Source organism: Rhyacophila brunnea, unplaced genomic scaffold (assembly GCF_057557595.1).
Source record: "Rhyacophila brunnea isolate RB1 unplaced genomic scaffold, BYU_Rbru_1.0 scaffold_23, whole genome shotgun sequence".
NCBI classification, from domain to species: Eukaryota; Metazoa; Arthropoda; class Insecta; order Trichoptera; family Rhyacophilidae; genus Rhyacophila; species Rhyacophila brunnea.
The window spans coordinates 17,024,619-17,041,108 of record NW_028232893.1 but is presented as its reverse complement, the minus strand read 5'-3'; the positions used below and the strand labels follow the sequence as shown (position 1 = coordinate 17,041,108).

The following is a 16,490-nucleotide window of genomic DNA, read 5'->3' as shown; positions in this document are numbered from 1 at the left end:
AAGTATCTACTACCAAGCTACTGGTAACTTGTTCAGAGATATGTACGTGGGTGCTGAATATTCAAAGGGTAGTTACCCTATTAAATAAATCTTGCCGGACGCAAAAGAGATTCGTTTGTAGCTTGACATCTAAATTTAAAATAAATTAGTAAAGGTAGGTAAGCACGAACTATTTACAAGTTACAACACACCTTTACTACTAGATGCCTATAAGTGTAGGGATTTCAATACCGAATGACCGGTATTTCGGTATTTTTAATTGAAACTCAGTATTCGTAAAATATATGGAAACCACAGAAGTACCGACCAATATAGGTAAATATTAATTATATTTCTCCATTGTTGTATAAGCTACTGTTTAGTAGATAAACATAAAAAATAGGCATACGCTAGTCCATTGTAGTGTATAAATTTATTATTATTCCAAAATTAAATATTTGCCACTAGGGGTGAGGTTAATGTTGAGCCAGTGCTCACCTACGCAACGGAAACCTGGACATTAACTCTGCGAAATGAACGAGCCCTGAACATTTTTGAAAGAAAAATTCTCCGCCGTATATATGGACCGATCAGGGACGGCACCAATTGGAGGAGATGATAATATAATGCTGAACTCTACGGGCTGTACGAAGATTGCAGCGTAATTCAATCAATTAAGATTGGGAGACTGCGATGGATAAGTCATGTGCACCGTATGAATGACAATGAACCAGCAAAGAGAGTGATGTCCAGCAATCCAATAAGGCGTAGAAGAAGAGGCAGGCCAAGAGATTCGCTGGTTGGATGGAGCTGCCAGTGACTGCCGTATTCTGGGGGTACCGAATTGGAAAGCGACCACACTAGATAGGGACAGGTGGAGGGAGCTGTTGGAGGATACCAAGACCCACACCGGGTTGTCGCGCCCTTGGTGATGATGATGATGAGGGGTGAGGTTAATAATGATTATATTATAAACGAACAGTTTCTAACCGTGATTTCAGATACATCTAAAAATAAACCTACAACTACTAAAATCAGCGAGCGACTGGCAAAAATATTTTGATAAATTAAAAATTGTAAGTACCTATCTATACTGCAAAATGTATTTTACAAATCTGCACGTATCCTTGCTGGTCACCAAGGACGTCAAAGGACAACGGAAGTAAACCAGACATCGCTGTCCTATTAATTTATATATTTTGCTTCCACTTCCAATACCGAATACTTATAGCCGTATTGACAAATTCCGGTATTTCGACATCGAAAAATACGAAGATACCGTTTTCAAATACCGTTATTTCAATCCCTATGTAAATGTAAGTCAAATTTAATGTAAAATACCACAAAGAAAACCTTAATGACATATTATTATGTACACTATGAGAAAAAAGATCGTTAATATGACATTAATTTACATGGATTGCAAAAATATTAATCGCTAGGTAACACAAACACGTAATCCCCACTTCAATTACAATTTACGTCGTAATAATAATATGCATCTATAGGGAAATTTTGCGAAAAATTGTTTTTCTTTGAAGTAATTTTGCACCTTCAAACTTTAGCGAAGTTCCTTACCTTTTTAAATTGGCACTTATTATAATAACTTCGTGCCGTACAATGTCGTACAATATATTTTTATTCTTAGAAGCCGTATGCAACAGTGCCACCTATGATGTGAACGGAAAATCATGCAATATTTTTTATTTTTATGTATATCGATTTTTTTACAATCGTTCAGTATAATTTCATTATTAACTTATGGATACTTAATAATAATATTAGTGGTGTAAGTAATAATTGCTAATTCGTACATGCTCGCAATTTTGACAATATTATTGGTACCTATGGGTACCTATGTAATAGTACCTACCTGTTTGACCAGGCTGCTATAATTAGTCCAACATTTAATTAACGATTTTATCTTATTAAAATACTGTATTAGGCTCATTCGGGTATTTAACATACCTACATAACATTAAAGTATGATGTCTGATACAACAGTCTCGTTGTATTGGCTAGTTGCTCAATATTAATTGTTGAGTACTGAATAGACATTGGTTTTATTTGCGATATATTCACACGGACAACGATTAGGGGAGAGTTAGTACCTAATCAACAGATATTACACAAAAGTATCATAACAATCGACCCCATGATGCTTACATCACAACTGTGTTTATATTATTACATTCCAAAAAATTGTGGGAAGACAGTTAGTTCTTAAAACTACGTAACAAATTTAGTCTATTATCAGTACTTTTATGCAGAGCTTTGGAGCGGAGCTCGGAGTAGGAGCACGAAGCACTGGAGCATGGGATTTTACCCGGAGCACCAAAAATTTGTAGTGCTTTTTTTATTATTAAATTTTTGTCTTAATTTCCTTTCATCCAATGAAAATAGTATATTTTGACACCTTACAACACTGGAATTATTTGAAATATGGCAACACTGCGGAGTGATAAATAACCTCACTTTTTTGACAGAAGAGGCAAATAATGAAAGACGATTTGCTGGCGGTTTTGTTTAATAGAATTACGTAATAATGAAAATGACAAGTATTTTAAAACTACACTTTCAACATTTGTATTACATAAATAATGCTTATTAAATCTTTTTACCCGGAGCGGAGCCGGAGCAAGTATTAGGTCCCGGAGCGGAGCAACTCAAAAATTATTATCATAGGTACATATCATTGGATTACAAATAACGAGATACAATTTAAGTTGAATATACGAAAATTATGTGTAGTACCTACTACCAAAATTATTAAACTTTAGTTATGGGATGGGCACTAAAGAAATAAAATACTTTTCATCATCAGCCGGTGTCGATCCACTGCTGGATGAAGACCTCCCTTAGCGCCATTCACTCTTCTCGATCCTTAGTTTTTTGCTGTCACGTACATCCACCGAACTTTATAAGTTCGTCTATCCAGCGGGTTTTAGGGCGCCTCTATAGGCGTTTAGGGTTTTTAGTATATTTTTATGTAATATGTAGATACATGCTAACGAAATTCGTCAGAATGTAATAAGTATTATATTATTGTTGGAGTATAATAATACATTAGATATAAAAAAAAAAATTTATATCTAGGTACGAATTTCACACGTTCAAACTATCAGTAAATCTCAGTAGATAAATAATACGTCAAACTTAATACAGCTTGACAAAGTTTTCCGTTCAGATACGGTATTTTTCCCAACGACGGCATCGGCCCATTAGCTCAGTTGGTTAGAGCGTCGTGCTAATAACGCGAAGGTCGCGGGTTCGATCCCCTCATGGGCCAATTTTTTTTTTAATTTTGTGAAAAAAATTTAACGTGTTAGTTAATAATAGAATTTATCTATTACGTATGATGTCAATATACATAATAATCTTATTGTGAAAAATGTGTACCTATGTACAAAAAAAACCAATAATAAGTTTTTTATATTATCTACAATGTATAATACAAGCTGTGTAATTTCTATTCGCGTCAATACGTTACGAAATTCGGTTCATGTGTAAATGTTATAAGGGTCAAGTTGAGACACAACCAGCAGCTCATTTTTTCTGACGTCACTCTTAGGTAGCCACTTGTTGATGCGACATGCCGTATATACTTAATTGTCGGTGAACATCCCACCAGTGGCTGAGGCCATAATTTTATTGCATTCATTCCTATAATCAAAGCTTGAAATTATCTGGGTTTGGGGAATTCACGCAAGAAAGGAAAACTCGCAAAAATATGGAAAGAAAAAACCTATATTTTTATCAAGAGATATTGAGAGCCGTCAACGAAGAGCCGTATTTTGCCCACGTCTGGCAGGTATATGCCATAAAAAATCGCCTACCACATACAGCTCTTCTTCTTGGTCGTGCACTCATGGCTGAGGATCGTGACCACATTTGAATTTCGCCATCCTTTGAGCGACCCAGACTTTCCATACTTCTCGATCTTCCGCTTCTCTCAGGGTAGAATGGATGGTGCCCCCAGTCAGCTCGTTCACTTGGTCGCTCCAGCGCGTAGACGCTCTTCCTCTGCTTTGCCTTCCTTGGAGGCCACCCAAAACTACCAGTTTCTCCAGGTTGTCCGGTCCGCGCCTGACAATATGTCCAAAAAACTGCAGAATTCTTCTCAGACATATTGTCGAGAGCCGTTCCTTTATCTTCAGTCTCTGGATGATTGGCTGGTTCGTCTTGTGCTCCGTCCAAGAAATACGAAGCATTCGTCGCCAACACCACATCTCAAAGGCATCAATTGCCTTCAAGATCCACGACTCGACTCCGTATAGAAATATCGAGAATACTAATGTTTAAAATACAGCTCTATTTTTTCCTATATGGTTAATCAAAGAGTCTTAATATTTTCAACAGACTAGAGTGGAAAGGGGGGGTCTTTTTTTCTAGATGCCTTTATGGATACCTCGCATTTACTATCGAGGTTTCTTAAGGACTTTGGCACGCAAACTACTCTACTTGATGCTATTCAAATGAAAATTGTGCCGGCTGAGAGAATATGCCTTATCGAAAACTATTCTTCTACCCGCATCGGGTATTGCTAATTTGAATTCGGCCAGGGCCTATGAAACCGCCTTGCAAAAACCCTGGAAAATTCTTTGTAGCGCAAGGCGGTGGTGATTCTGATGAATATCTTGTCGTATTCATTGGGAACTGAGGACTGCGATTTGTAGCCGAGTTTTTTTTCCCGTAGTAAAAGAAATGTCGCATAGGACTGATATTCTGAGCATATACTTATCCTATCTTATATGATTGCAGTCACTGGATCTGAAAGGCATGAATCATTACATGTCACCATTTATTATTTTTATTCTTTTTATTAAATCAATACAGAAATTAAAAAGTGCATCTCTTCCAGCCTCGTTTGCCATGGTCCCCGGAAGGTTTCGAATGTCCGCATCTGCCATCTGTAATAAAAAGTTCAGGTTGTGCCGATCCTTGCTAAAGATTTGACAATCTAGGAGTAAATGTAGGACATCCTGGTCACTTCCGTCATCGCATGGACACTTTCCATCAGATGTTATTTTAAACCGGTGCAGGTATGCTCGCATGACTCCGTGACCTGTAAGAATCTGAGTCATCTCAAAACACAGCCCTTTATGCACCCTGACGTCTCGTGCTGCTGAAATCGAAGGTTAAAACTTTCGGGTCAACTCCCCTGTCGATGAGTTTATGTATCGTGAGTGGGGAAAGGGGGGTTAGGAAACTCACACTCTTGTGAATGGAATCTGTAGAAAGAGACACAGCACCTCTGGGGCTGAGACGGCAGAGGGAGCTTGCGACAGATATAATGGTGGAAACGTTCAAGACATACATTGGGTTATACTCTATACTAAGGGCGGTAAATCAAGCAGAATCATTTGAAATATATAGAAATAGCTACCTAATCACTGGTTTTGTTGGGTTCGCGATATCTAGTTTCCCTCCGTTGCCCTTCGAAGTCTTTGGTGACCTTAAACGACACGTGCAGATTTGCGAATAATTAAAGTATGATATTTTGTTAGTAATGTCTCCATACAACACATTTCTTAGATATTGGAAAGGATGATATAAATACTGTATAAAAAAATTAAGCGGCATTTTGGCGCTGTCTAGGGGCGGCATTTTATCTAGGTACGTCACTGCATATAGTGCCGTTAATAATAGTGTACAATTCAATGATAATAATCTTTCGAACAAGGTTCAAAATTGTTGAAAAACTCCGAAGGTTCGTCATGACTGATAAGGAGTGTGTTCAATATTTTGAAGAAAGACTCCGGCAGTATATTATGTCGGAAGGGCGTCGACTGGCAACGGCCTCCGACAATATTTTATGTGCTAGATTTTTATTTATGAGTTTTGTTTTTGAAAAGCGATAACAAATAGCGGTTTCGCGGACAATATTTTTGACGCAGTGGAGCATAGTTATACGGGTTGCTTCATTTTATTAACCGTATTTACGTACCTAAAAAAGGTCTCAATGGTTTAGTAGCGAAGTGATCCGAATAGTTTATTAACGTAGAACTACGTTTTTTAGCGATGACGGTGCTGTGTGAAATTAGTTGAATGCATGAATGGTTTAAGGGTATATCTCAGTTGAGGCACGGTCTAAACAGATCGTGGCTAGGCGATGCGCGGATTGCGGGTCGCGGGTGCAAATGACGCATGCCAAACGAAATGTAATTTGTCATATAAATCCAATTTGCGTCCATTTAATGTACTGTTTATTGTTCTATGAGTAGAGGACTGGCTTTGCCACAAACTCTCGAGTAAGACGTACATCGTGTAGCTCCCGGGTCTTTTGTGCTTTAAAAATCGAAAAGTCATCCGATTTTGAAAAAAAAAAGATTTCTCTGTTTTGGCTCATGAATGTCAACCTGGTGTTACCAAAATTTTCCGAGAGATTCCTCCGGAAAGCCGTAAAAGAGGGAAATCTTTTTGAATGTTAGTTTTTTGATAAAGTGTCGCGAGAAAGTGTTTCAGAAAAGTCGGTTTTTGCTCCCAGGCGTCGACGGGAGCCCCCTTGCATTCGAAGTCGTCGGAAAGTTTTTGGAAAATCTCAAGGTTCTTCGTGAATCGAGTGAAAACCATTTTTTTTTGTCTTTTTTGTGCTATTTGTGACATTGTGAAGGCCCCCTTTGGGCTATAGTGATAAATTGTTTGTGGGATACCGGCGTATGCGCCCTCAACGTTTTGGTGTTTGTCCGAAGAAATTCGGTTCAGACCAACCGATTCTAGCTCCAAAAAACCATAATTTGTATTGTACCATTCCCCGAACACGTGCAAATTATTCATGTTTTGATTTGAACGATTTCCAGAACTTTCTCGAATGATCTGGAAGAATCAAATTTCGAAGTCCGCATAGCAATTACACTTAACTGCAAATCCTTCTAGAAGTTTCTCGAAACTACTGGAGGAAATTGAAAACTTCGAGGGACTTTTTTATTAATAATATTACTTGCATATATATTTTAAGTTTAAATTTAATATAGATTATTTTATTGAATTGAATATTATCATTTATAGTTTTCTTTAATAAAGAATATATATTTTATATATATTTTTTAGAAATATTTTTTAATTTTTTTTTTATAATTCTAAAAAAGGATTTTTTAAATAGTTTTTTAATATTTTTAATAATATTTTTTTTAAATAACATTTTTTTTTCTTTAAATATTTTTTTCAATAATTTGAAAAAAGAATATAATTTTTTATTTTTTTTTTACTTTATTCATTTACTTATGCCACTAATCGTATATATATATATATCATATAATAAGCTTCTCCACAGCAACTCCACAAGAAAATCAACGGCATGGGAAAACCTGCAGTCGATCCGCCCCCGGGAGGGGATAAGCCAATAGTTCCCGAGGACTGGTACAATACGCAATCCGACCCCTCCTCCGAGGACTCTGACACAGATGCAGTGCTTGACACCACCAAATCCGAAAAGGAAACGGTGAGAACTAGGGCGGAGGCTGCCACAAAGGCGAAAATCCTTGCTCGAAAGGCTGCGGATCTGAAAGCGGAAAAAATCCTAGCGGAAGCTGCCGTGAAAGCCAAAGCATCCGAACGCCAAGCGGCCACAGAAAGAAAAGAGAGGGAAGAGGCGGCAGCCACCAAGGCCAACAAGAAGGTCAAAAAGGTCAGGAAGGAAAGACGTTCCCTGGCTGAGGAAATACCACAGGACTCCGAGGAAACCCCGAGGCCAAACGCCAAGAATTCAAAGAGCGTTGCCCCCCCCGGGGATAGGATAGCCGGCTTGGATGTGACGGACTCCCAAAACGGGGCTACTAAGGTTGCTCAAACAATCCAAAAAGTGAAAAAATTACTCTCCGGCGACGGAAATATCCCCGCATCGACAATTAACGTGATAACAATGGAACTGGAGGCAGTCGTCGCGGAGACTTGGTCTCTCGCAATCAAGCTTGAATCCAGCAAAGCCATACTGGAAGATCGTGCCTCCTACATAAACGCGGTTGCCGCTGCCACTGGTGACGCAGTCAGTGAAGGAACCAAGTATTCTTGGAGCGACGTCACTCGAAAAGGCGCCAAGCCGGTCAGACAGACTTCTCCGGAATGGCCAATTGTGCCACCAACAACCGCCGCAAGGCCCGGCGTGTTCTTTTTTCCTATACAAGAAGGAATGGAGTCTCCGGCCACTAAAGAAGTCGTCAAGAAAGCCATCGTGCCGGCGGAACTAAAAGTCCAAATAACGGGCTTGAGAATGGTACGTGGAGGTGGGGTAATCATTCACCCCAGAACCGAGGAAGAGGCCAAACGACTGGCCGCCGCTCCCGGTCTAAAGGAGGCCGGTCTCCGGGCTGAAATCGCAGGAAAAAGGCTCCCGCGGATAATTGTATTCAACGTGCCGGTCAAGACGACGGAGGACGACCTTAAGGAAGCCATTAAGGCCAACACTCAAGATGTCACGGGTCTCCCCTCGGAGGCATACCGCCATGTTAAACTGAGCCACAGGGCAGGCCCCAGAATCGGGAAATGTCACATGGTGATATCGGTCCCGGCAAAGGTGAGGGAAGCGCTCATCAATGACGGGCGCATATATATGGGATGGGAATCCTTCCCAACCAAAGACTTTTGTGGCGTCGTCAAGTGCACAAGGTGTCACTTATACGGCCACATGGCAAAGAATTGTTCGGCGAGAAGCGCCACATGCGGCCATTGCACCGAGGAAGGACACGATAGGGCTGAATGCCCTAATATTAAGGCCCCCGGAAAGTGCCCGGCCTGCGCCAGGCACAAGAAGCCGCATTCCCGAGTAAACTCCTTAACTCTCGTGAGACGCGCACTATTAAGCGGGCAGCGACTTGCGCTGATCTCGCTTACCAAAGCCTACCGCACAACTTCTACTGACGCGCTTGCCGTACTCGCGGGGGTGCTACCCCTCGATCTGCACGTCCAAGTCAGAGGATCGATCACCCTCCTCTTGAGGGGGATCAGCACAATACTCGCCGGTGTCCATCTGACACCACCGCAGAGATCCGAGGACGTTCCTTACAGAAAGACTGTAAGTGACATTGTGTACAAGACCGCATTTGCGGCATGGCAGGCGAGGTGGACCGCCTCCCCCAAGGGGCGGCACACTTACCGTTTTTTTCCAGACGTATTCTGCAGGCACCAAACTAGAAGACTCCAACCTTTGCACTGGATTAGCCAGTTCCTCACCGGCCATGGCAACTTCGCCGCCAGACTCCACGAGTTTGGCTTGATAGTAGATGGGCCGGGTTGTACCTGCGGGCATGACCACCAAGATGTTGAACACATCCTCTGGGATTGCCCGCTTATGGAATTCGAACGAGCGGAGCTGTTTGCCAGGGTCCGTCCTCACACGGGCCCAATTGGTCATGGAGATCTGGTAGCAACCGAGGCCAACTTTGTGGCATTTGAGAAATTTGCAGCGTCGTATGGGGAGCGGGATAGTCCCGACTCTTCTGTAGACTCATCCATTTCAATTCGTGACACTCAGTATGCTGGTACACAAAGCGCTTAACGTCAGCGGACAGCAGAGCCAGTCCAAAAACAAACATTTTCTTTCTTAACTTTCTTCTTTAAGCACTACGGTGCATGGTTGCAGCATCAGTCCCGTGCGGCTCCGTCTCGGGACGGAATGAGCACTTAAAATCACTTCTTTCAGACACGTTTAAAGCGTCATAGAAAGCGGCCGTGCATATCCACGGTTGTGCATATATGACGGGTGGTGGTGGGCACTTTAACATGTTCTATGAGTAACAATAATAATATATTCATTGACATGTTTTCTTTTTAAAGTAAATGGGTAACGTTTTTAGTCATCTTTACACGATTTAAGAATTAATACCCCCGTCGCCATCACGAAACAAATTGACGTGCTCCCAGCTCGACGTTCTCTCTCCGAATGGCAGCGAGTCCAAAATTTCGTCGCGCCTATAGTTGAAAATTATTTGCCGTGTCATGTAGTGACTATCATGTGGGCTAATGAGGGTAAATACCCTATTGTATTGAACATTTATTGCCAAGTTTGCCACCCATTTTTATTTATAATCAAAGCTACTCTATTCGATGTATTGTATGTCTAACATTCTATAGTACTATTAACCATTTAATAGTAAGCGAATCTAATTTTATTTCTAATTTTATTGCATGTCTCATTACACTCATTGAATTCATGTGAAAACCAACATATTACTTTTAGGGCATTTTATTGTATTATTTCCACCCCATCGAAATCAATAAATCGATTTCGATATTGTATTGTATTGATCAACCCTAATGTAATCCCCTAACCTAATGCCAGCGCTCCATTGGCGAGCCAAAAGTCCGACGACAATAAGTCTTCAGATTTTTCTACGTTCTGCTACTGGCCAACAGACGTTCAACGAAACGAGTATATAATTAATTTGACGAGTAAAACAGTCGACTTTGACAGCATAGATAATATACGTATATCTGACAGTTAAATCGTGATGGCGTTAAATGATACCGACGTTTTATGTTTTTTGGGTTATTGGGTGGCAGATAATGTAATAACGAAGCAAAGGGTACACAAATACTGGGTGAAACATTGGATAAGGAAACGAACGACATTATCCCACACAAATTTAATACGAGAATTGCGTTTGCAACCGAGCGATTTCCGCAATTATTTGCGAATGTCGGAGGATGTATACACAGAACTGTATAATTTGGTCTCCCCATTTATTAAAAAAAAAAAATACTATGATGAGGGAAGCTATTTCTCCTCATGATAGATTATGTGCAACCCTGCGATTTTTGGCTGCCGGCGGAACATTCACTGACTTGCATTATAGAACTGCGATTGGAAGACAAACTCTGGGCAAGATAATTCCCGAAACTTGCCAAGTCATCATTGACGTTTTGAAAGGAGAATATTTCAAGGTGTGTATTATATTATACGTCATCTAATAAAGTTGGGCAAATTTACAAATATATCATTAACAAGTAGACATTGGTTGGTCTTATAAAGTGAACGTTTAGTGGATTGTTTTACCTATATAAATCATAGACGGCAACATCATAAGAATGGCAGACAAGATGCATTTGAGATAGGTATATATATAGTCACAAATAAGGCCATCGTTGACATGCTAAATATTCAATAGACCATTAGAATGCTGTACCTAGCCAGGACTCTCCATATAGGCTGTAAGCAAGCTGCTTAATTATTCCTGTTGAATGTATTGTAATACTAGTCATATTCTTCGAAAAGCAAGCATGGAATTTGATTTCTAAATGAGGCCACATAATAATATAGGTTTGCTAACATAGCTCAAATACTTACCATTTGTTGTATCGCTTAAGCTAAGGTTTATAGGCATAAAAACAAACAAAAAAACAAATATTTTTACAAGATATTTATTCATACAAAAAACATTAATTTATTATACCGGCTTTTGTACATTTTTGCTTAATATACGATAAACTGGTTGAGTATGAACAGTAGTTGCTGGCATTATTTTGTCACTTTGTCCCATAAAGGCAACTTCATGCATCAGCTTCTCGGCCAGCAATCTTTGTCCCTGTGACATCGATCGTAGTTTCATGGCCATCATTTTGCCAAAAACATCAAATTCATCTTCAGTCTTGCTTAGTTTGTCGGTGATTAATTCTAACACTTTGTTGGCGCTATCATTCGATTTTTTTCGTTTGAACGATGGGGGTTCTGGTGCTCTATTGAGATTCGACCTTGGAGTAGTCGACAACGTGGATGTTGAAGGCGAATATTCTATCTGTAAATAAAATGTTGATTATTTTTTGTTGCAGTTCCCTGATACGCACGAAGAAATGGAGACGATTGCAGAAGAATTTAATAGTAAATGGCAATTTCCAAATTGCCTGGGCGCAGTTGATGGGAAACACATTGCAATCGTGCCACCTGCAGGCGCCGGCTCCCACTTTTATAATTACAAACATTTCCACAGCATTGTTTTGATGGCGATTGCAAATGCTAATTATGAATTTATTTATGTTGATGTTGGAACAAATGGACGTATTTCTGATGGAGGCGTACTGAGAAAATCTGATTTTTTCATACGTTTAGACGAAGGCAAATTAAAAATACCTGCACCAAAAAAACCTACTGCTAATTCTGATGCACTGCCATTTGTTTATATTGGCGATGAAGCCTTTGCATTACGTAACGATTTCATAAAGCCGTATTCACAAAGGCAATTGAATCACAGTAAAAGAATATATAATTATCGGACATGCAGAGCCAGGCGAATTATAGAAAATGTTTTTGGCATTTTAGCTGCTAGATTCCGCATTTTTCAAGCTCCAATAAACATGAAAATTGAAAATATCAATACAGTTGTATTAACTTGCTGTGTGCTGCACAACTTTCTTCGTCGCAAATCAACACATACTTATACTCCTTCTCATGACCTTGATAGGGAAAATCCTGAGACAGGTTTAATAGAGCTCGGACTGAGGTCACAGGACACCTTAGCGCCTTTGGAAGCAACGACTAATCGGAACTCGACTGCCAATGCTAAGAAAGCGCGAGGAGATTTCGAAAAATATTTTAATACTACCGGGGCTGTCACATGGCAAGAAAGTATGATAAGCAATAGATAAATTAAACCAATGTAACAATTTAGTTAAAATGTTTTACCTCAATACAATCTTCGTTGTTTAACGAGTTGGAGTAACTCTCACCAGGAGACATGTTTTCCAAATCGTCCACCATGCTGGATATTGAGCTCGATTCTGTAAAACAAAATGTAAATTGTTAAAATACAACATAATACTCAAACTTGTTTTTTATTATCTCTCCCCTAAGTACCCATTCCTTCATACGGTTAATATTGATATTGGTATAATTGGTGTAATCCAGTATATCGGGTATTTTCAAAATGTGTTTTCCGCTGTATTCCTCATAACCAAACTGTACCATTAATTTTGATTGATGATTGACGATTTATTGATTGTCTCTGAAGGAACCTAACTCGAGCGATTTTTGATTTTATGATCATTTCTTTTCTTCTTCTTTCGACCATGTCCGATCATAATATGGACCTCCACGGAGTGGAGGTTTGTATTGACAGATTTTGTTTTTACGAGAAATGGATGTCAGCCACTTGCTCAACATATTAGGTCCATACTCTGACTCATACACAAATTGAAATTCAATGTGTACTTGTCAGACCCAGGATTTGAACCTGGGACCCGACCACGACTCAATAAGCCGCGCTTCCACCGCCATGATCGTACCTATATATTATTATTTCTTACCTACCTCAGCAAAGAATAAATAATTTTATTGTGACTAGAAATGATTCATAGCTGTATGTTTTAATTGCTTAATAGTAGCTAATCTAATGCGATGTCACTTTCAGAGCTAGGTACGACAATTTCATAATCTGCACGTGTATAATAAATAGCTTTAAAGCATTCCTACGTACCTTCCATTTGGTCGTTCAAGAACTCCAAATTTTTATAGTACCACAGTTTGGGTAGATAAACTGCGTCTGTGCCGGCTCCGCTTCGATATGATGTCCTTACTTTATTTCTCTCCTTTCTGTAACCCGACCTCAATGTCTGTATTTTCTTTTTAACATCGTCGACCCTTGCCTGCGGCTCCACCTTGATTAAAATCTCCAAAAGTTCCGCATACGCCAAGGACTTGGCATCACGATTCTTGTATAGTGGGCTGGTCGTCTTCCACAACGATGGGTTGTCTTTAAAACAACTAATAAAATCTTCCAAGAAACTTTTCGAATGCACTCGTAGATCTACCATTGTTGTTATCGATGTGAGATGTCCGAACACTTTGAATGACAGTAAAATAATGATGGCGCTGTCGTCCGTCGGCATAGATATAAATAATGTGACGGTAAAGCGTGGTGAACGTACGAATTTCAGCGGCTCGGCGAGTAAAATATTAAACATGTTTGAAATCCAACGAGCCTGGTCTGCGGATTAAAAAGTCCGCAGACCTGGGGTGCTCCACGCGAAAAAAAAGTCCGAAGACTCTAAATCGTCTGACTTGCGTGCCAATGGAGCGCCGGCATTACACGTGATTTCTAACGAACACGTATTCAACCGCATCACTGATACTCACAAGTGTAATTATTATATAAGGAGAGTAACCCCTCTTATTAGTGACATTCATTCTTGATATTTAATTGAAACACGATCTGATCTCTGAGTCTGTATTCCTGTATTTCATACTTTATAATTGTGCACTTTAGTGACGAATAAAATATAAGTTCTTAATAATCTTCAAAAGCCTTTGATTGATACACTTACCACTCCTGTTGCTAAGATAACCACCTAACAAATTAATTGGCGCAGCCGGGTAGGATGTTGTCGGTGTGACTGATCATCACATTAAGTTCCAACTTTTAACTGACAACTATCTAACAGCAACGTGGTAGAAATCAATCTGATTTGGACGGCGACGTGCTTCCAAAATCACCGATTTGAATAATCTGGAAAGGACAAGATCTTCAGGATCAGGACATCAGAAGTCATCACATCATCACAGTAAGAGCAGTGAAGACCTCGTGCGTAGCAGCCAGAAGACTTCGCCGCATATTCAAGTAAGAGCAGTGAATACCTCGTGCGTAGCAGCCCGAAGACTTCGTGCGCATATTCAAGTAAGAGCAGTGAAGACCTCGTGCGTAGCAGCCCGAAGACTTCGCCGCATATTCAAGTAGGAGCAGTGAAGACCTCTTCCCTGTGCAGCCACTTCTATCGGAGCAGCAAGGTCCTCATCTTGGCAGCAGACGTCATCAGTAAACTCCACGTCCGTGTGAGTAGCAGCCAGAAGACTCTTCGCCCGCATATTTGGTCGTCACGATGTTCCAGCTCATAATCATCATAAAACTGTAAGTTTTTACATAAATTGTCTTTTGTGCCATTTGTTTTGTTTAAACGTGTTGCACAGTTTAGGTATACATCACACACAATTAAATATGTCTACTCCACAGCTTGACGAAAAAAATTTGTCGTTAGACACGTTAATGAAGTTTGTCCCTACATTCAATGGAGAGATAAAAAATTTAAATCCTTTCATTAGAGATTGCGACTTTGCAATACAATTAGCAAACGAGGCATTAAAACCTATTTTATTGAGGTACATTATGAAAAATATAATAGATAAAGCTCAACATACTGTAGTTAATTTTACTTTTGACACTAGGTTAGAGTTAAGAACATTTCTCATTAAAACTTATTCGGAAAATAAGCATACTTCACAGTTAGAACTAGAACTAAGGTCATGTAAACAACGCTTTAATGAACCAGTTATCAATTTTTTGCAAAGAATAGAAACTTGTATGAATAATTTATTAGATTCTAATAGGTATACAACAGAAAATAAGTCAGAATTAAAAGGTCGTAATGACGCGATTCAAGAAAGCGCACTTAATACTTTTATATTAGGTTCTATGCCAAGAATTTCTTCTGCTATCAGGTATTCGAAAGCCTCTACATTAACCGAAGCTGGTCATGTAGCTATGCAAGAAGAGAAAACTCTTAAGGCAATGGATGAATTAAGTAATTCGTTTTCCAAAATGAATAGACCAAGTCACACGTCATCTAATTATTTTTCAAACAATAGTCAGAATCGTTCAGCAGGTAACCCAAATAAATTCATTAAGAAAAATGAAGGTAGAGTTAGTCATTTTAATTCAAGTAAAAATAAACCGAATTACAATAATAAATTTTGTGAATATTGTAAGCGAGCAGGTCATGTAGTTAATGATTGTCGTTATCGACAGTGGGATAATAGGCCTCAGGTTAACAGGAATAATCATGTTTCTAAAGATTCTTTAAACGGAGTGAATTCCGGAACAACTGCCGTGTCCCGGAAAATAAACCTAGCAATGGCAGAATATTAAATACTCAGTTAACCAGTGCTTATATAAATACATCTGCAATAGAATCGAAAAACAATTCGTTAAAATTATTAATTGATTCCGGAGCAGACGTGTCATTAATTAATTGTGATTGTTTATGTTCTAATGTACCAATATATAACGAAGAGCAAATTAATTTAAAGGGAATTAACACTTGCGATACATCATTAACAACATTAGGTTATTGTTTTGTAAATCTTAATTTTAACAATTTCAATTACATTCATAAAATGCATGTTCTACCAAAAGAACATAATGTCCCTTTAGATGGAATCTTAGGTGAAGATTTCCTTAACAAGGTTGAAGCCGAAATTAGTTATAAAACTAAATGTTTATCATTTCAAGAATTAAGCATTCCATTTTATGTTAGAGGAGACGGATCTTCTAATACAAATAATGGATATATTTTTATGCTTCAACCTAGGTCAGAAACATTCGTCGAATTTACTGTTTTAAATCCTGAAATTAAGGAAGGATTCGTTCCGGACGTAAAAATATTAGACGGTGTTTATATATCTAGATGTATGACGTCAGTCAACTCTAGTTCGAAAGCTTTTGCAAGCATTTTAAATACTACAGAAAAAGTAGTAAAAGTAAAACATTTATCTCTTAATCTCGAGCCAATAAATAAACGTTCTATATTTAGAA

The 16,490-nt window shown here is 39.0% G+C and overlaps 1 protein-coding gene and 1 non-coding gene across 2 annotated transcripts; both read left to right on the top strand.

Moving 5' to 3' along the window:
• The first annotated feature begins 3,194 nt into the window (after positions 1–3,194).
• Positions 3,195–3,268, top strand: TRNAI-AAU (transfer RNA isoleucine (anticodon AAU)). Its single transcript has one exon. It is a non-coding gene; the product is annotated as a tRNA-Ile (tRNA).
• An 11,623-nt stretch (positions 3,269–14,891) lies between these two features.
• On the top strand, positions 14,892–15,824 carry LOC147069602 (uncharacterized). Its single transcript, XM_085950850.1, has 2 exons — positions 14,892–15,464; positions 15,705–15,824. Exons 1-2 carry the CDS (start codon positions 14,898–14,900, stop codon positions 15,822–15,824), a joined length of 687 nt encoding a protein of 228 aa, XP_085806976.1. The 5' UTR covers positions 14,892–14,897.
• The last annotated feature ends 666 nt before the right edge of the window (positions 15,825–16,490 follow it).